At 43.0% G+C, this 22,306-nt stretch overlaps 1 protein-coding gene across 2 annotated transcripts in view; it reads left to right on the top strand.

Moving 5' to 3' along the window:
- The window catches only part of E75 (ecdysone-induced protein 75), a 52,440-nt gene that overhangs the window by 10,027 nt on the left and 20,107 nt on the right, over window positions 1-22,306 (top strand). Inside the window, exon 1 of one of the 2 annotated variants that reach the window (XM_071798071.1) lies at window positions 412-652. The exons of the other annotated variant lie outside the window; for it this stretch is intronic. Coding sequence (XP_071654172.1) covers window positions 490-652 — 163 coding nt within the window. The 5' untranslated portion in view covers window positions 412-489. Of the gene's footprint in view, window positions 1-411; window positions 653-22,306 lie in introns of those variants that run through there. 2 annotated transcript variants of the gene reach the window in all.

The following is a 22,306-nucleotide window of genomic DNA, read 5'->3' as shown; positions in this document are numbered from 1 at the left end:
TATTTTTATCCTCCGCCGTCGCTATTTCTCGCTGGGTTTATATCGCTCGTAAACGGATGTTATAAATGTGCATCGGTAATTGCGGAATCTGAAGATTGCGAAAAGTAAAAGAATAATCTATATCGTAATCTCATAATCGTTGAGCTATTAATTAAAAGGTATCCTTGTGACGTGATGAAAAATCCTATATCGCGTATGAGGGCGCGGTAATTTAATTTCAAATTTATTCGATCCGTTTTAATTTTATTCGCTCATTCCATTAATCCTGCAATTTTCCAAAAGGAATTAAACACACTCGCACACACATCCGCGTCCAAGTTAAGCTTCCCCCAAATAGCGTGGGCACGCTGACGCCTGCGCAAAAAGCCCCGCGTTCATCCCGCATTTCACCCTGCTGCATCATTCATGGTCATATCAACCCTCGGATACGCATTAACTTTCCGTCGCGGCGGAGCAGCGTTTTGACGCCGTTGTGTCATCAGCGCGGGTATGTCGGCAATCGTGATGCGTGATAACGCGAGCGAGAACGCGACCGTTCGCGGACCGATCGTCGGATACAGCAGCAGCCGGGATCCGGCCGTCGTCAGCGAGACGACCGCGATCGTAATCACCGAGACGCAGAAAGCCGAGAGACCTCACCAACACGTTAAAGGTTCGTTCTCTACTCTCATCATAATGTCTGCTAAGTGTACCGGCTTCCGGCGCGATATCACGTTCATAAACTCTCCAATTATAGTTGGGATCTTTTGAGCGAGCGTGAAAAAAATAGTGCTCATTCAGCGAGTGTAAACATATATAGTATTGTCCCATCTAGCCGATCTTGCCGGAATCTCGTATCCCTTCTATTCATCAATATCATGGAGAGAGCTCTATATATTATTACAATTACTTTGCTATTCCTATTGTTACAATTTATTGTCTCGGCGAGGTCATTTCTTTAGAAGGATGTGTTGCTCAACATCGCCGTTCCGCGCAGGATCGGTCGCTGATGTAGGATTGGACTAGTCTAATGATTCTTGGGTACCATATGATGTGATATTAAACATATTTCCCAACATGTGAATGTTTGCGCATCATCCATTTTTATCACAGTTATATGTGAAGCCATCAAAACATCGGAGACTGTACTACAAATTATTACTCTGTTCATTTACGCAACAACTAAACTGCCTACTCTCAGATACATTTTCATTGATATTAGCTGACGTGGATACTTGATATGTTAATTATCATTGCGAAATGATATTTGTCGGCTAAATAAAGTCCCTATCGTTAATCGCAACAATCATGGGCGTGTTAGAATTATAAAGCTTGTTATCCCACGATTGCGTTATAGATTTTAGCTTTTGCTTGAAGCACCCATCCGTGCGCTTCTTCGAGCGAAGGATCATTCTTCTCATACGCAATTGGATGCATTTAGAGTGTGCAACTTGCTCCGGGAAAAGCTTTGACACTGAGTCGTATCGATTTTACCTCGAGCGGAGCTCACGTGCTCGTTGACATTGACATTGTTCGCGGGCTTGCACGGACGCGGGCCTGCCATCTGTCGACCGCGAACCTTACATGCACCTGACGATTAACTTGCACGGTGTGCCGCGCGATGGCAGTTGCTTCGCTCAAGATATCGTCCCTTTAAATTCGCAGAAGCCGGGGAAAAAAAAACACGTTCTTTAACATGTAAAAGTATATTTTTTATTTGCATATATAAGGAAAGATATTCTTACTGTCATCGATACCCTAAGATTTATCTCGATGCAACTTGTTTTCCTTTCTACTCAGTGATTTCAAATGTATCATTTAAAAAAATCTAATGACTCAACAGCTTCCTAGGTGTTCAGTAGTTTTTCTCGTTTATCAGTTTTTAGGAAACCACCTACAATAATGAGTGTTATCTAAATGTGCCCTGCTTCTCTCCTTCTATATCGCACGTCAGACTTTCTCGTTTCAAGGATGTATCGAAATTCCTTAATCGTCGCGCGAAGTCAACAAGCATTAGTTTTGCGCCGATAATCGTAATTTTTATCAAACCAGTGTCCACTCTCGCGGCAAATGCTCTCCTTCCAGCGAGATCCGACATCTAATCTCGATGCAAAATTATGTTCGCTACATGCCTGAGCACGCCTAGAGAGAGAGAGAAAAAAACCGTCTGGCAATAATAGATACGAGAGTGTACCAGTCGTAGGTTTCGCAATTGCTCGCAAAGGCTCATGGCCGTTGTTCTATGGCTATGTTGACTGAGCGCGAGGTCTACGCCCGCTGTCAATAATGTGCTCTTTTCGTTAATACATCGTACATATACCCATTTGCTGTTAATTTACTTATTGATTCAGTATCGTCGTTGAAGAAAAGTGGCCGTTTCAGTAATCTTATCGGGGTACCATCTTATCGAAGCGTTATTAAAGCCCGAATTTATGACTTCTACTCCTTTTATCAAACGCCCTAGATGGATAAAAATCCAAAGATCCTCTACGGGCGACGCGAGCCGAGGTGAGAGTGCTTTCACCTTTCTCTCTGACGTTGTCTCTCTTCTCGGCCGTGCGACTCGCCTCCCGCTCGCTTCTCTTTCTCTCTCCCCTTGACAGCTTTTACTCTCGATCGCTCGCTACCTCTGCCACTTGGAGAAAGCTGCAGCTCTGACCTCGCGCTCGCGGCGACATTTCTTCTTTCTCGTCTTCGATCTCTCCCTTCCTTGCTCTCTCTTTCTCTCTCTCTCTCTCTCGCAGATCCTCTCGTACTTGTTGTCATTTTATCGACCCACCTATGGAGTTGCGTCACGTCTCGCAGCCTCGTACAACTTCGCCAGACTTTATCCGCGTGTGCAACACCTTTTTCATCACTTATATAAACGAATCGCCAAACTTCTTAAACGCGTCCCTCGTAAAGCCGAATGGTTCTTGACTTAACGCGAACGATTAGTCAATCACCAAGGACGCATTAATCAGTCGCATTTCGTTACATCTTGCAAAACTTCCTTTTTTTTAAATCGAAATAGTTATTAAATCTTTAGGCAAAAACAGGAATATTACTCATATTCATGTTCAATGTTAATTATAGATGGATAAGAGCTAATCGTTTAAAAAAAAAGACAGATATTAATATGTATCGATGATTGAGAATACATTTTTCTTATTTTTTTGATATTATAATTTTGTAAATGGTTTTTGCAACGAGAATGAAATATAGCGATATACTTTTAACGATTACTTATGGACGTGCTCAGTATCTCAATAGCGGTCAAGCTGCCGAGACTCAAACTCGACGAACTTTGAACGTCCTTAGACAAGAGCGAAACTTCCTCGCGCGACGCGTCTCGCAAGTGAGGCGATCGTTTTTACAGTCAAGCATGCCCAACGTGGTATTGAGCAACAGCAAACGGACCTCGGCCGTCCTGGATGTCGGCCGGTAACCCCGGCCGAATCAAGGCCGCGGTACACCGACGCTGTCGGCTCTTACTTTCACGCGTTAGACGGCGTTTGTTCTACTCCACGTATCGATGACGACGTAACGTCATCGTGCAGCTCAACCTAAATGCTTGGTCACCAACGTGGATCAATGCTAGCTGCTAACCATTTACGCGATGGCCTTTCTATTATATTATTTTACACACCTATTCCATGTGTATTATAAAAAATGGTGCAATTTTCTAGATTAGATATATAATATAAAGAAGAAATTAGAAAAAGTCTCAAGTGGTTTTATCGAACTCTAATCACATTTGATAAAAAATATTGGGATCACGATTAAGGCAAATTAAACCTATATGAGAGAGATTAACGGATTCGTTAAAAATATATATATATATTAAAGATGTTAAATCATTTTAGGACATCAAAAATCATCTCTTACATCAGACTTCTTTTTGTCTCCGCCAGTTTCTCGGCTATTACCCACCTAACACGAATAACTTAGCACCGCTTACGTCAGCAGAGACTGCGGGTGCCGGAGAACACCTCTCCTCCGGCATTCTGTTAACTCCGCGGTAAACAGTGGTTTGTACTCCTCGTGTCAGCAACAGGCGCAACCAGGCCATGCCTACGACCCGATGGCCTTGCTTTACGCGTTGGACCGCGTCGTCTTGCGAAACCGGCCTGCTCGATTATTTTCGAGAGCATGGCACCTCTCTTCGTCCATCCTGCTTGCTTTTGCGACACCTACTTTTATAAAATGGCGAACCGAAAATAATGTCCGGAGCGTCCGGCAGTAAAAAACGACACCTCTTCAAATAATGATCGTAAAACGAAAACTGTCCGAAACGCGTTTGATGCGTTGAATATTTATCAAATATCTCTTTTCACGTGGCAGATTCGGCAAATCGATTTAAAACGGGCCGGGCGTACGACCGGGTATAACTGCCGTTTCCGTGTTCTAACTCGATTCTATCCTTTCTACGTAGAAAGTTTCTTGCGTTTGCATCGTATCGATCGTATGTAGTAATAATACTTTTGCCGACTTGTCGTCCGTCTGCGATATTTCTGCCATCGGGTTAGAAAGTTTTCGGAGATAGTGAAAATCGAAAGTAGTTTACGCGGCGGCGACTTGTCGCGGAAAGGCCTCGCATCAGAGACGCGCGCCGCTCTTGCTTTTCTCCGGGATTCAATTACGATTAATGAGTGCGGGCAACGTGTCCGATTGCGGACTGTACGCGAGACTTGCGCAATGTGCGAGAGTGCGGCGACAGCGTCCTCAATAAATTTTCAGTTCAGCAATGCCGAGCTGGTCATTGCCCCCGACCTATTTGCGCGCCAACTCGGCGGCCAAGCTCTCCCCCTATTTCGCTCTCCTTCCTACCTCCCTTCCCCGCCATTCCCCGTGTACCGCGTGGCGATACGTATTGTACCTCTTTTGAAAAATAGATGAATTATAAAAAGAAATCGACGGGATTTATCTCACGTTTAATCGAGCATCTACATATAATCGTTACCCGGATAATTTCTTTTATATCAAATTTTGAAAATAAAAACTTTATGGGGAAGAGGTAATCGAACTCTCATTGTGCGCTCCAGATTAATTAAGAAATACATAGGCGAGACAAATGGCGATAGCTTTGTGATTGTACCCGTGTAAACGATTATGTACGCGCGATAAGAATAAATAACTTCCACATTATGCGGCGCGCGGAGCAATAAAACGCCATCGAACTTCTCAGACATCATGCAGACTCTTCGTACACGTTTGCCCGACGTGCGAGATTATATCGATTACACGTAATGACGATGGAAATCATTAACGCGATACTCGCTTCGTTCGTTCTTCCTTCTTTCTTGGTCGGGTTCGTTCGCCTCTCCCGGTCATACCCTAAGCGCAGCCGTTGCGTGATAAACGCACACTCTGTTAGAACGATCTCTGCGAAGAAAATCCATTATTATCTCGCCGTACTAATGACATTGTGAACCGCAACTTTGCTTCCCCGTAATCTCGCCTAAGGATTCACCGTTAAACCGATGCACGACAAAAAACAAAATTGCGTGGAATATCACCCCAAGATCCGTGTTAGTTCCGCATACTATGATACTTTTGCCAATATTTATTTTTATATTTCATATTTACATAATTTTACGGATATTTATTTTTATATTCTTTTGTCCAGCATTTTGTAATATATATATAGTCTATAGTCTATACAATGCAGATTTGTATAGTTGGTACCATGCATAATTGATATTCGATTATTTTAATTCAACATAACATCGGTATTGTTTTTGGATTAACTCGCTTCAAGCATATATATATATATATATATATATATATATATATATATGCTGGAAGGGTGATAAAATTTTATTTACACATAATAATTAATCTTCACCCATTATCCCACAATTTTACAACAGTAACCTAATTTCTTATTTGATTGACGAGCTCGACCTTATTTTCGATCTGCGATAAAATCTCTTATTCGACGAAAGAAATTGTGGCGCAGTGTTCAAGTGCCAGTTTTCGTGATCGCGGGTATTCAGAGATTAATCAATCAATTTCCGGTTACGTCATTTGACCACGCGCTGAAAGGAGAAAGATAAAGATCTACCGTGGACATATCGATAAGGCGCGTCCAGCGTGACCGCGTATGCGCACCATTGCGCGACATTCGTACGTGAGTCAAGTACATTGACACGCAATATTCGCGGAGGGCAGGGACAAGAGGAGCCATAGGTCACTCACCGCCGCGTGTATCGCTCGCGCGTCGCCCCTCACTCTCTTCTCCACACGCGTTAAACTCACGTACAGCTAGCGCGCGAACACCCGCCGCCGTCGCCGTCGCCGTCGCCGCCACGCGTTATCCTTGACGCGTGCACCTACCTTCTCGTTCGTCTCAGGATTCCACGTATAACGGAATCACGGAGTTCGTTTAGTACACGTGCCAGAATCTATTCGTAAAGTCCGAGCGTGTCGATCGATGGTATAGCGAGAGCTTTTCTCGGGGAATTAATTTTGATCGAGATGAACGTATCACGATCGAGAAGTTGATTTATATTTAATGCGATTATATTTCGCTATTTATGTTATTATCAGTGCGTTTATCTGGTATGCGATCTATATGATTCATAGCGAATCAGTTTCAAATTATAATGAATCAATTTTAGTCAAATTTAAAACTTTAAATCTATCAAGGCTGTGATTGACAACGTCATCCTACATCACCGGAGAGATTTTTACTTTTGTTTTTATATTAGATTATATTAGATTAAATTTCTGTATCAGAGCGAGGTGTCCTCGCGCTCTGAAGAAGATGAATAATTTTGATGTAATAAGAAACGCGCGTCTCCCACTACTTTTGGGACGCGCTAACAATCGAATGTTCTAGCGCCGCACCTTTTAATCAGAGCACGATGAAGCGGTTGAAAACGCGCGAAAGCAACATTTGTAAACACCAAAACACTTTCGGTCAGCCAAACAGTAGAGGCCCGCGGCATGACTCATCCCCAGAATTCGTGACGTTAGATTCACATTAGGCTGCGTGACACGAATATGATCTAACGTGCAAATCGTCAGTAAATTAACTGAACTCTCTTCTCGCTGTTTCTATTTAAATACTTTAACATTGCGATTAGCTTATTTTTTTCGGTTTTTTTCCATTTGGATCAACGTATTGTTTTATCGCACGTTTTATCTCCACTAGCAGATTTTCGAAAATGCAAGCTCACGATTAATTATCTATGTTTAACATCGGGACGGCGTGCACATGCTTCCTTCGAGGGGAAATAAAGGAAGAAAGAAAAGAAAAAGAAATGGGAGCGCGTCTCATTTTATGGTGGATATGCGAGGCGGAGGGAACTTTCGCGGAGCCGGATCGTGGCCATTGGCATTTCGTCACTGGCCAACCAGGTTGAATAACCGGCGTTACGTCATCGCGGTACGCGTTTGCAGACAGCCAGGAGGAAAGGGGGGCAAGAGTGCCAACGGGAAGCAGCGACGGAGTAAGAAGGCGGCAAGGGACGAATGTAGAGAGGCGGGGAGACTATGGAGGTCGATCACCTACGTACGGGAGTCAGTGACACCTCGTGATGAGGACGCTCTTTTTTTCTTCCCTCCCCCTCTCCACCTCTCTCTTCGCGCCACGCTTCGAGCAGACTCGCCAAATCCACGACAATGTCCTCCGTGTGGAGGCCGCGCGCGTGTACGAACCAAGGAAACGATCTCGCCGAGTCACGTGGCTGAGTTCGACGTGCGAATATCTCGGTGCCCCCAGACAGGAAGAACTCCGATTTGGAGTTTGGGCACTCTCGTAGCGCAAATGTGGGTGAGATCATCCCGACTAGATAGCCACGCGAATAGATAGAGATGTTGCCGGATCTTTCAAGATGTTACATCACGTCTGAGCGATCGGATTGGTTAAATCTATTTACAGAGAAATATGCTAATCAAGACAACTGTAATGGTTCCGGAATTTACCACAAATTTCTACTTATATATTAGGCCGGCTCGGCCTTGTTGGGTCAATGGCTCGTCGTCGGGCTACTAACTCTTTCGACATATTACGCCACCAAGCAGAATCTACCTTTCGGTGTAGTGTGTCATGCGAGGGGTCAAGGGCCTCGACGGTTGTTATTGTTCTCGAATCGTCTCGAATTACGATGTCGAAATGCCGAGACAATTACGTTTGGTAAGCAGTCTTCGTAGCCGATAGTATTTCACTCGCTTAATTGAACATAATTCTTACCAAATATCATGTTATACTGTTTACTTCAAACTATTATGGTCGAAAACACGTGGCATTTTATCGTTATTTCCTTCTTGCATAACCGCAATCGTACAATCGTATACCAGTTATTTATTATCTCGCGATTAATTTTCCGCTGAACAATCCCTCAGACTCGCTTTCATCCGAATCGAGGATCTCGTTGGCAGGTGCCCTTTTGCCAACGTAGTCGGCCGAATCACGTAGGCGGTACGCTGCGCTGGTGAGATCTAATGCTAATGGTTCCGAAGCTGGATCGATAGAAGCGGGTCAATCCGAATCGGGATCACGTCTCACGAGTCAACGTGAACAAAAGAATCGATCTGAGGACGAGACTTGATAACAAATTGCCAGCAAATGTAAAAACTTAAAATCAACAAAATAGCCACGATCACTATGGCTCTAGAACTATATCTCGATATTAAAATATAATTCTCATTTACTCATTGTAGAAAATTTTTATATAACGCCTAATTTTTTAAATAAGAAATTACGTTAAAAATATTTATTATATTAAACAGAAAAAAATTGCAAAAAATTAGTTTGCTCAGAAAGATTCTAAATTTTCATAATAAAAATAAATCGCAGTCTAATGACCGCGACAGAAATTAGAAAATAGAGCGTTTAAATCGGCATGCAATCATCCGTTAGTGATCTAAAAATAGGTCGGCAAGCTGCGGCTAACTTCCTCGTTCATTGTCGCGAATTCGGTTCGCCTAACTGTAGATCCGCCGTGCACTAGCCGTGCACATGCCACATGGTGAGAGGTCGATGCATCGTTAGGAGCAACCGCAATGACGCCGTGTATATGCGCGAACGCGCAAGACTTGCTGCATTCAGCCGATGAGCTTCTGCCGTTCCTTTAACTTTTCTGATTCGCAAATCTTCTCTCCAGCACAAAGACACGCATAACTCGATTGGATATGAATAAAATCGCTTGGCAAAATATAAATAAATAATAAAATTAAAAAATTATTTTTTATATTTTTGTAGTTTAAAAAAAGATTTCAATTTTTACTGTCATAAGATTCCATAATTCTCTAAAAATCACAACTCAAGTAAAATATAAATATAAAAATTATTAATCTTTTTTTGTATTCAACAGAATATATTCTTCTAGATTCCCTTTTATACGCTCGCTATTGTAAAAATATCGTAGAGTTTGATAAATCCATGATATTCGTACTAAGATCAATCGCAATATATTATAGATATTAATGAAATATGAGACTTATTTAAAATAGGTCCCTCGAGGACCGCTAGTACGAAATCAGTTGAAACAACGTGATTACGTAACGACCAAAGTAGGCAAGCGCAAATTTGGTTATTCGGTCAGCGGCGCGCGTCGCGGGCCAATGAGCGCACGGAACGGGCCAGCTTTGCAAGGCGCCACGTGCTCTCGCGTCGAGACGCGAGTAACTCTACTACAATTTCAAAAGTATTTTTAAACTATATTGCAATCAAGGGTATCCAGTTGCACCTATTGTCTATCGCATATATCGTGACTGTCGATAAGAAGACTTTATTAATGCAACATTAATAATCATATCGCTGAACATGAAAAGAAAAGTGGATGAAAGATGTGTTACTTTCCAATTTTTCATATTAAAATTCGAAAAATATTAAGTATTCAGTCTCATTGGAATTTCTGCAGGATCTCACAGTTTCACTAATTATAATAATATACATATGTATCTATATTATAGTATCTATACCATTTAATTATAATAATTTATTTACTGTTAACTTCAATATTGTTATAATATATATTCCTTTTTTACTTATTCCATAAAAATACGACTTTACATCGATGTTTTACAATATGGCTGTCATTCTTTAGATCGTGCGGTTCCTCGTGGTTTCTCGGGTGAATTGACACCAACTGTGCCTCTTCTAACGTTCCGTCCAGTACTCTTCATTCCTCGCGCAGACATCGCGCGCGTGTTTCGCACGATGCACCGACATAGTGCATCGGGTTCAGTGAACCCGACCTGACCCTCGCTATATCGATGCTAATGCGGGACCACGCCAACGCACCATGGGGACCGACCGGTGCCCGTCCCATCGGCCGCTCGTTACCGCAAGCGGGCCTCCTAACAGCCCGGAAGGGACGCGTTCGCGAGCAGAAAGTCGCGAACGCGCGGTCGTCCTCCCGTTGAAACGGGAATAGGCCGTTCGTAAATTTAAAATACCGGATTCGTAGCTGTTTCAAGCTCAAGTTATTGCACTATAGGCGAGTTCGTGCGATGCGCTCGCATCTATAGAAAAATATTGCAGGCTTGTTATTTGATCGGATTCCTCGTATACACTCCGCGAGCAAAACAGGCAACCTGCTGAATAACTCTCGAGTCATTCCCGATCCAAGAAAACAAGAAAATGATAAGATCTCTCTGTTTCTCGTATTATCTCGTCGCTCGCTAGTAGGCATACGAAAAATACGTATCGCATCGCCAAGCCGTACTCGTCATGCGACGACGATTGGCTTTCCCAGATATACTCTCTCACGAGACTTTCTCCGGCACGCTATCGCACATTGTTTCGTGACACTCTCGCCGTGAAGCGAACATTCGCCTTACGAAGCAACGTGTAATTATACAAACGCTCTATCTTTGAGACGCGTAACTTAATACGTCGATGAAGCAACGTCGACGCGCGCGCTTGGCCGTTTAATTTCCTTTCCCGTTCGTCAAGGCGGGATTACGAGAAAATAGCAACGGCGCGCAACCTATTTTAGAAGATGGGACGAGGATGAAATTTGAACGAAATCTCGCGCGATTACACAAGCCCGCAGTTTCGCGCATCCTTTTGTCCCGCGACGCATAACTTTGTCCCTGTTCTCTCTGTCATCTAGTCCAACCACCGCGTTCTCCCGTCCGCCCCGCGTCTCCGCGCGTTTTATCTTCGGTGGATGTGGAGCAATATGGTTGGAGGTGACTGACCGACGTCCAGTTGCGTTCACTAACCTCCCTCCTCCCATTCCTCTACACCCGCGAACCGCCACGGCTGGTCTCCTCCCATTTTCGCGCTCGCGCTCGTCGCGCAGCACTCCAAGCACGCGAATAAGCGAGCACTCGATGCCCCGAGTGGACTCGATTGCACCGCCGGTACTTATGAATTTAGAGCGCTCGGCAGATCTGGAGCACAGTCAGGTTTAGCCGTGCACGCGGTCTTTGTTCCTCCCCTCCTCACGGAGAATTCTCATTTTTACTCCAGCCATCCGTCTCGTTCTCTCAATAGCTCCGTCGTCGTGGATGTTAAATCGATGCTCGAGACGTTTCTGCACTAGTACGAGTATAACTCAACAGTCTATCGGCATATGCCAAACATTGTTTGGAGGAATAAAGCTATATAATATATAATAGTGCCTAGTGGTTTTAACAATTGTTTTGCTTTTCATGATAAATCTTTCGTCTTTAGATCGGAAAGTAAAATCGATAATTGCAACACAATAAATTCAAGGGTCTTTTCGCATTTAATCTAAGCAAACATCTTTAAACTGAGAATTACCGGAAGTTTTCGCGAAACAATCGAAATTTCGTTGCCACGATAAACGTTCGATTATCAGAATGATCATTTCAGTTACAGTCTAGATTACATTTGATACATTGGCGCGTAACAAGGCGAACAATTACGCTCCCTGAAGAATACCGATGAGTGAACCGTTTAGAATTTCCGTTCCATCTCGCGCCGTCGAGATGTACTAGATATATTATAATTTGGAGAAATTACGATCCTATTTGATTAAGTTTTTGCACATTTTACTTTTATTCGCGGTCTAATTTTGAGTTCATTTATCATTATTTTCTTTGTTGGAGTAAATATCTCGCGATAAAATAAAATTATTCGCGTTATGATCATAAATAAAAAATTGCCATTTTGTTGTGATAAAATTTATGATTTAATAATTGAATAGGGGATATATGATAATATATACCCCCCTACTAGTACTGCGGGGTGAACGTACGCGGCATTAGTGTGCATGCGTACGGATTGCTGAAACCCACCGCCCTGACGGCGCTTCGCGTGTGTGCACATGATGGTCGAGGGTCGTGCCGATGACCGATCAAAGAAGAGTTCGCGTTGTGAATACGTGATACGTAACCGTCCAAGGCACACGGCCACTGACCGACGCCGAAGCGGCTCAGTCCGAGCATTGTCCTCGCCATTTCTCGCCCCAGCACCGAACTTATACTTATTGCATTCGCTTCACAAAACAAGAACGGACACCCGGACCTATTTACGATATCAAACATTTAACGGGAGCTTTAGTAAAAAAGAATTTCATCTGGTGAAAATTATAGAATCTTAGCGAATTAAATTCTAAGTCTAAAAATAAATGACAAAAGTTTGTTCAGTCTCAGTATTGATCGTATTCAATAAAAATCTATGGATCAAAGTTTCTCATAAAAAAGATAAAGGCGAAAACTGGTAGTCGACGTCCTTTAGAATCCTTCTCATGCTTGCCGAGGACAATTTGCGTGAAGACGATCATCGAATCCCAAGATAGACGACTTCAAGGACTGATAGACAAAAAACTACGCAAAAAATAGATTCACGGTCACCGTTTAATTTAATACTCGTCGCGACTGGATGAAAAATCGAAGAACGAGTAGTTAAATTGCTTAATTCATGCGCGATTAACACGAGTTATAGGTCAAGTCAGTTAAATTTTTACGCAATACTCCCTGACAAATTTTGCGAATCCAATCCTATTTTTTTTTCTTGCTTCTTCGTCGAAGCACTAAAAATTCATCGTATATTTAATGTTATCTTATCTTGCGTTCGTATATCATTTTGAAAATTAAGAAAATTTTCATCCGTGAAAGATCGCTGGACCACAATTCCGCGAGTCCACGTGTACGGTAAATCTGATGACACGCGTTACACCTATTTCACCTGCAGCCTGCTTGTAACGAGTCGCACGCACGTGCGTACAGCTAGCGTGCGAAGCTATAAATGTTGAAACGTATGACCCGGTGCGTCACTGGCCTGAGCAGATCGGACAGAATAGATTAGCATGGGATACGAATCACATTGATACGAAAGACCGTGATTCACTGGTGAATTTCATACGTAAACCTCGCACGTAAACCTCTTTACTACCAGACCGGACTTCCGGGTCTCTTGCTATTGCTTAATAATTATGTAAAATCTTTACCGCGAGATACTATCGATAAATTTAATTCAAGGACAATACTAACAAGGATAAACGAAAACCGTGCATCCTAATTATATTATAACTGGCAAAAAAAAAGCAGAAGACCTTCAACAGATGGAAGCAAGTCTCTACCTTGACTCTTCAGTATGATAAAATTTTTTCCAATTACGAATTCTTATTATAAGTAATTATACAATGAAATTCATCTTTCATACATAAGTCTAATTGTAAGAAGCGATTAAGCTGATTACTTCATCGGTGGTATGTGTCGGAAACAATGGAAAACCGTGGTAGAAATCGTCAAGGGAATTTCCCTCAAAGAGAAGCAAAAGGAGTAAGGAGTAAGGAGAAAGAAGCAGAAGGAAGAAGAAAACGTGGCCGAGAAGGAAGGCGGAGGAGCGAGGCAAGGAGGCGAGCAGGCGTTCTCCGTTCATCGCAAGATTAGCCAACCTGGAAGAGGGCCGATGCCAGTGAACTCGGTTGGCCGGTCACTAACCAGGTAACCCACACTAGCAACGACGTCAATGTGCTATGCAGCAGCAACATCAACGGTTACGCTACGGGCTTTTTCACCGTTTGTCAGGGGGCCCTCGCCCGCGGAGTGCATAGCCCTGGTTAGGTGTACCTTGAAGTAATTGCACACGAGATTTCTGCCTAACCTCCCTCCCCCCTGCCCGTCCCCTCAGCCTTCTCTCGTCCTTTCCTCCTATATTCCCGTACATCCTTCGTCAGGGAATTACCTCGATGCCGAGTCAACACCGCTCTCGCCTCTTCCGGGAACGGCGGAATCCACGCGGTTTATCAATTTATAGTTAGGTCTGGGAAGAGATTGGCGAGATAAATAAAAGAACAAAGTGTCGTGAATCTCACGATATGAGAACTTTATTTCTTACTATTTCTAATTATAAGTCACAACGTTGGAATTTATTTATAAGCTATCGACCTGTTTGTGTGTGCTATCATCCATTTAAGGAAATATTCCAGATTGCAAAAGAAATTTCTATTTTGTACGTATATACGAATCTATCCATCATACGACAAGAAAGAGGATAGAAGAAAGCATATTTACATTTTATTAGAAAAATAACGTAACATTTTCGATGTTTTTAGTTATAATAATAATTGATACTAATGAGGTCATTGTTTAACAATCTAATCTACTGACTTATCTAAAGGAAGATATAAAAATTCGACGATTCAAAATTCAAAATTCTGAGAATTGAAGGATAATGGCTGTAATAATTCAAAATTTTAAGAATCGAAAGAACTACACGCGTCCTCGCGAATTTCAGAACCAAAAGACTCGCTTAGTATCCACTCCATCGCTTTTCTCCCAAGATGCGGCGGTAAGAAATCGCAAGGAAGCGTCACGCGGTCGGCATGATTCCTCCCAGTTTCCGTGCGAGAAACCTCGAAGAAGCGTCGAGAAGTTCACGGTCAAGCGTCCCTTGAAGCAGCGTTACCTCGCGTATAGAGCGAACGTACGCGTGTATATGCCGTGTAATCGGAAAGAGAAGGCAACGAGAGAGCAGGAAAGGAAGAGGAACGCGAAGTAAAAGATCGAGGGAGGGAACGAGCGAGAGGCAAAGAGGAAGCCACGACGGCGAGCTAGTGGGGCTTGCAGTTTGTTGCCCGATGACCGAGTTCATCGCCTCCTTCTCGACGCCAGTGCCCCGAAATCGAGAATCTTCGATGGTCGAGCGAGTCGCGAAACGAGACTCGCTTTTTCATTGAAAGCTGCCGGAAAAGGAAATCGAAAAAGCGGCTCCCGTCGTGAAAGCTGCCACGTGGTCAAGAATAATTCTCACGCTGTAGTGACATACACAGCGCTGTTATTTTTATAATATAAGAAATTAAATGTGTGATATATATTTTTTTTTTACAAATATTTTTCCTGAAGTATTTTAGAAAGCATAATCGGTACTCTTGTGTACGTATTCTAAAATATATTGCATATCGTTCGATACACTTTGATTTTTCTAAAAATAAAAAATAATCGTGAGTATTTAACACGCTATTGATAGTAATAATGATTATAATTTTCTTCTATCTTTTAACGTTATTTATTAATTTAAAATGTGCCGAAAAGAAAGACCGATTGTTGTACACGGACAAAGAATCATTCCCGCGGTTTCATGATCGGTGGCGCAATGGCGGTCATGCGTCTTTCCACTACTACAGACGTTACGAAAACAGTGGTCACACCGAATGACGCAAAAGATCATTCAACTAACAAAACTGCGCAGGTAACTGCCATGTCTGTATTATAGTGGCAACGAACTTTCGACGATGTGGGTCACAAAAACAGGCTTCGCGCGCCAAGCACGCTTCGCTACGAAGCCCATTTCTGACTACTAGCAGAATTATCACACTATTTATCACGCTAAATATTCTCTAAAATAAATCAAATTTATAACCTGAAAAGATAAAGTTATGTTTTCATATTAGTTCTTCAAGGCATTAATTTAATGTCTTGAGTTCGTCTTCTGTCTATATTAAATGTATAGACTGATATTCTCTTATGTGAATATAAAATTTCTTTCTTAAATTCCTGATAAATTTAAAATAATTCACACACACATATTTATTTATAACAATCAAAAACTCTTATTATATGAACCCTATGCTGTAGAAAAAGTCTACTCGTAAAAAAAATGTTGTATTTAATGAGAGCTCTTTAAACGCAACGCATCGCTAGTGCATTTGCCAAAGGTCAACAACCGAACACGTTCGTGTTATTCGTACTCTAACGTATACATGTCTAAGACAAAAGAAGATAAGAGAGTTGCATACAATGCAGAATTTAGTGGCCATTCGTGACATCACCAATTGCGACTCTTCTCACTCGCGTAGGAACTAAAAAAAAAATAAAAAGATACAAATCGTGCAGAGAAGCTAGTGCAATACCAATAATGTACCGGCGATCCAGGGTCGACGGCCGACACTACAATCGTTATGTCATTCATGCTCTTACGCACGCACGTACCTCTTGCTACGCGAACGTACGAGCGCGTGGACTTGAGCGTACTTAAGCGTAGAAACGTAGAAGTACTGTTACGAGTCGCGTCTCGTACCCACGAAATGCGACGAATTTTCTCGACAACGAGTTATTTGTAAGCAGAGAGATCTCATATCGTCGACCATATGACGACATAGGTCACATTCATATTTTCGAGATATCATATCTGTGGTTTTCAGTCAGATCCTCTTTAAGATGGGTCTTTCCACAAATTTTTATTTACCAATTGTGAAGCGAGGCTCTGTTTAATCAATTTCCGATAATATGCGAGTTTACAGTAAACATGTTATTTTTGAAATTATGGAGAGAAAGAGAGAGAGAGAGAGAGATTATTAATCGATTTTGCGAGACTAAATTGATCGTTTACGTGAGACATGAGTCGTTCGAAGAGTCAGGTGCGCCCTCGAACATCTTCGTAAGCTATTATCGCCGGAGATACTGCCACTTGGTGTTCTCAACGGGGCCCTTCGCGAGAGAGTTCAAGGACTCGAAGGAAGATAGAGGACGAAGAACGAGAGGAGAGGAGAAAAGGGGACGCGTATCTGCGTGGACGGCGAGGATGCACGTAAGGGCAGCTGGGAGCGTTACACCTAGGTAGGGCATTGCACCGGTGCAACACGACAGTGGTGGAAGTCTTTGCCCGGCGCGGCGCTCACAGTGCAACTGCAAAGAGTTGCATTCGCATAGCCGCGTGCAGTGACCCGCCCTACCGTTAGGACGGCCCCGAGGATGCGCGTTCCCCTCTTCTTCTGCCTCCTCTTTCTTCTTGTTCCTCTTGCACTTCTTCTTTCTTCTCTTCTTCTCTTTCTGCGCTTCTCTCTCCCTCCCCGTCCCTCTCCCACTTTTCGAGCGGCCCTCTCCTCTACCACGTTCGCATATCCAGCGTTCCTAAGCACCGGGAAGCAAAAGCGCATCTATCTAACGAGGCCGAAGGGAGAGGACGAAGAACTAACTCACCTTCTTCCTCCGACTTTGTTCGCGCCGCATAAAGCTCGCGCTAAGCTAAATGTAATTGACCTCGCAATCTCTCGGAGCAACACCTGGATTATCTAACCTCGGACCGTGCGAATTGCCGATATTTATTAATTTTCCGTGCTAAATAATACTGTAGAAGTGTGCAGAAAATAGCAAAAATTTAAGACTCTCAAGTGACAAAGCAAATTGTTACGCAAATTTTCTCTCCTATAACTGCATTTTAGCTCTCCGTTCTCTTTTCCGATTTACTCAGACTTTTGTACAACTTATCTCATTAAAAAAAATTAAAAATAAAATAAATTGAAATCGTATTTATACCAATGCTGTCTGAACTTTTGATGAAACCGGTGACTAAAGAATAATTTTCTTTCAAAGCGTGAAAAAATCGATCCCCCTAACAATGCTTGAGCACTTGCCACTGTATCTCGCTCGCGATCCCGGGCTTTATGCCGGGCGTCGCGACGCCCATACAATCCCGGTGCGGCGTCGCGCGTCGTTTCGTCAGCGTCGACGCAGGTGCTCGTCCGCGGCCTGGCGCGGCGCGGCCCGACGCGACGCGGTGGCGAGCCGCGGGGTGAGATGGGGACGAACGGCACGGAGGTCAGTGACCGTTTCGCGAGCTGGTAGGGGTCGGCGCACTCCCAAGATCAGCGTGTGTGCACGTGTGTGCACGTGCGTGCACGTCGGTGCAAGACGCGCGCGCTGGTGCAGTCGCTGCACTCCCACGTCGCTATGCAGTCCCGTAACATTCGCGGAAGCCGCTCTGTGCCTCCTCCCTCTCTCCTTCTCCTCCTCGTCCTTCTCTCCTCCTTCTCCATCCCGGAGTGAAGCTTCGCTCCGTGGATAGACTGATTTTGACTTAGCAACCACTGTATCGCAGCGATACAGCGATACACCCGTGACCGACCTTCCCCTACCTCTCTCCATACCCAATTACATTGCACTGTCGAGGTGGAGGACCTCGTTTCCTATGCTCGGCGGAATCTCAAAGAACGGTGGCTGCGTTCGGTCGGTCGTCGGCGAAAAGCGCGCATTCCGCCACGCGACCGCGCGAGGTCATTGAATCTTCCCATGCACTAAGCTTTTCGGTCGTTCTTCGGGAGCACGTTGGCTGCGCCGCGCCGCGCCAATCGCGATTGGTTTCGCTTTCCGGCCCACTTGGTGAAGGACCCCGGCGAGAGCCGCCATCGACAGTGAATCGAGGCGCGACACGGTTCTCTACTCCAATTAAATTTACTGTACGTTAAATCGATAATTTGCGATTACCTCTCTTTTATGTTTCGCGGAAAGATTTTTCGTTGTTTGAAAGTCGCAAGTTGATGATAAAAGATTAAGACGCATATCTACACGGAATTCACTCTCTATTTATCAGTTCTTTAACCATATCGTTATTGCACATTAAAAGCACATTAAAAGAACATCGAGTTACCAAGTTATCGAATGCGTTTGAATCTCCATATAATTCTGCAAGAAACGGCCTTCTACCGTGCTGTTATATAAAAAGACGATGGTATCTTGTATCGTATGTGTTAAAACGTTCTTTCTCACTATTACCTACAGTATTTCTTCTGCGCTCTTGCATTCGGTGCAACAGATGCAACCGGCGCGGCGCGGCGTCCGCGCTGTACATCGCTATACCCGCATTTTGCGAAACCGGTTCCCATGCAGCGTATTGTCGTCGAGCTCACAATGCAGATGCCAGACGATGAGTTAGATCGTCGCGCGATCACGACGGGACCTCGCGAGATTCGAGAGCGACAAGGCCGGTTATGTAAAAGCCCCATTAATCGTATCTAGACTACTCTCTGGGTCAACGCACCGCGAGGACGCCGACTTGCTATCCATTGTCTTCCTGAAGACCACGCCTCGCGAAGTGGGCTTCTCGCCGTTCTAAAGATCGATGACCGTGAATTCAGGATCTTAATAACCTTTCCCCCTCATTACTCGTTTATGTTAAATGCATTAACCTTTGGTACGCGAATCGAGAATTTGATTGGTTGGTTCCGTCGGTTGCACGTTATTACCTATCAGGTATGATTTACTGTCGCTCATTTATCTGGAGATAAATAGGTGGACAAATTTTTATAACAAATTTTACATTTTCAGAGTGCATTTCAAATATATATTAACGAATAAATATTTTTACTTCTTTTAATAATAACCGAATGATAAAACGGTATTAAAGGAGACTTTATTAAATATTAATAGGTATTATATCTATCGAATTGACAGAAATAAAAATATGTACTTGTGAAAGATATGGCTTTACTTATAGTCATATATCATTGTAAGATATATGACTATTACCATAGACTAAAAGATTAGATAAATGAATATCTTTAATCGCAATAAATGATAGTGTACTATCGGTTATAAATTAAATCACGATTGCTGAGAGAAATAAATCGTTTGAAAATTAACAAACGGGTAATCCGATAACTTTCAGTCGGAATTATAAAAAGTTGATCAAGGCCAAAACAATGTCCGATTAATAATATCCAGATATCATTGATAATTGGATATCATAGATCAAACGATTGTCCGATTATTGAAACCTGGATTTTTCTCTCAGCGGAGAGATATGTAATAAAGATATCTCCATTCTTACATGTAGGCAATATTAACTAAATTTAATTTTATAAATTAAATTTATAATATATTTTATTTTACATTATTATCTTTATAAAATTTGAATTATATAAATGTATAACTTTTATAAATTCAGTAAAAAAATAAAAGAGAATAGAAAGAGAAAAATTAATCGATTAACTGTCGATTACACCTCTCGCAATCAAGTCCTAGAAACACGGTCTCGTCGTTCTCACAGGCAGTCCAGTTAGCGATTTAGGAGACTCGTACGATCGGCCTCCACGTTTCTCCTCGCTTTTCGCGATCAATTGAGAGAGAAAAAAGTAGTTTGCCACGGCCGCGGCCGTCCGTTCGTCAGCCCGTGAGAGGAGGCGGGATCAGGGTAAAGATACTCGCTATAATCAACTTGCACCTCGAAGTAGCAATGCGAAGCAGGCCAGCCTGAGGCTAGTGGCACACGTTCCTTGCTCTTTCTCTTCCTCCTTTTCTCTGCCTTGCTCTCTCTCTCTTTCTCTCCTTCTCTACCGATGCCGATGTCTTTTACCTTCACGTTCCATGTTATTTCCTCCGCGGAAAATGTCTTTCCTTCCGCATCTGCCTATCTTTGGCTTCGCAGTTATAAATACTACTTTCGATGATAGCTCTAACAGGATGATCTAGCCTAAAGCCTAAATAGTGGTTTGACCACTCGCTATGCGTTCTAACATCCTTGAATTGATGTTTCTAGATTTCCAAAGATATTAAGGTACAAGAGCTGAATGCATTCGAAAGATCGCGATATTCAAGGGGCACAGGATCTAACGGTTCAAGGAGCTAAGACTTCGCAGGTTGGAGCACTCTTGGTTCCTAGAATACAGCTAGGATAACACGGCTATCCCACTTCTTGCGTTCGCTTAACCCACGCGATCCGATTTATAGATGGCAATCTATTATAGCTCGATCATTTTTCCCCGTCGACAATATATAATGACTTAAGGAAATGAGATTTTGAAAATCGAAACCTTCGTATAGACACCACGATCGGAATGATGAACGTAGGATGCTCAATCATGATGTTCTATTTCTTCCTTTACTTTATACTGAAACGACGGGATTTGCGGCTGACAGTAACTTTACTATAAACTTGTTCATCTCGGTTCATCAAAGATCTAACGGTGCAAGATGCTGAGGCTTTGAAAATCGAAGTCTTCCTATAGGACGCACAATCAGAATGGCGCACGGTACTGCATTTTTTTTTTCTTTAGCGCGAACTGTGCACGAATCGCGGACGCGCGTCTCGGATCGCTCATCTCGCTTCGCCGTTTGTTGCAACTGTACTCGACGCAGACATCTACATTACTTGCATCGCATCGTTACGTGCCATCCTCTCATTTCTTCCTTCAGGTTCCACCTGGACGATGCGATGCTTCTTTCGCGGCAGCGAATTGTACGCGTCACCATACTCACCATTTATAGACGCGAGTCAATTGTGTACATGTGCTCGCTCGCGAGCGCAACAAGGTGGTCAAGCGGCCTCCTTGCATTTCTTTGCAGGTCGCGGCACAAGTCGTCCATCGGCCGACGCGAGGCGCCAGCAGAGAAATTACTTTTTCCATTTTTCTTTCGCTGCGAACGAGCGACATCACGTTTGCGCCGATTTCATTTTAATGTGACAGAATGTGTTCGCAGAATAGAACCAAATTCAATAATTGCATTCCTTTTCATTATTTTTTAAATAAAAATTTCATTACTATCAGATTTAAATTCAAATTGACTAAAAATTTACCAATATTGGCAAATGTAATAAGACTGATAAATGGATTTTAATTAAAGTCAAAATTGGTATGCTGAAAAAATATATAATGATTTGGAAATGATTACGTTGACATTTCGTGAACGGAGGAGTTCGTTGCCTACGCATCCGTTCGACACATCGATGCATCGTTGACATATATCCTGAGTCATTCTGCTTCCCGGGCGTGATATGATCGAAGACACGCGCCGCATTAAAAAGATTACGCCGGCGAAATACAACACGCATGTTAATGTACGTGCAGCGAAGTGTACACGTGATGCAACGCAGCTGCTTTTCCACGCCCACCGATCCTTCCGTTTCTTTTCTTTTTTGGGACAACTGACTCGTCGACGTTCGTACCGAGAAAGCATGCCATTCAATTAAATAGATTCTACAACATTTCCGAATGCAGCGTAAATAGGTTGGGCTCAATCTTTAAGTAATTTCGCAAACGTGAAGCGCCCGGATCTCTTTTCTTTCAATCAATGATATTTTAAAGCGGGCAAGCGTGCGTTTATAGTAATCCTCCAATTGCTATCTCGCGAGTTTTCCAATCATCTTACCCGTTACACAATCTTAAGAACGCGTTGGAAAAATTAATGAGGCACGTGCAAC

The sequence above is a fragment of the Temnothorax longispinosus genome, chromosome 2 (genome assembly GCF_030848805.1).
Source record: "Temnothorax longispinosus isolate EJ_2023e chromosome 2, Tlon_JGU_v1, whole genome shotgun sequence".
Taxonomy (NCBI): Eukaryota; Metazoa; Arthropoda; class Insecta; order Hymenoptera; family Formicidae; genus Temnothorax; species Temnothorax longispinosus.
The sequence above is the reverse complement of the archived record's forward strand: the minus strand, read 5'-3'. Positions and strand labels throughout refer to the sequence as shown.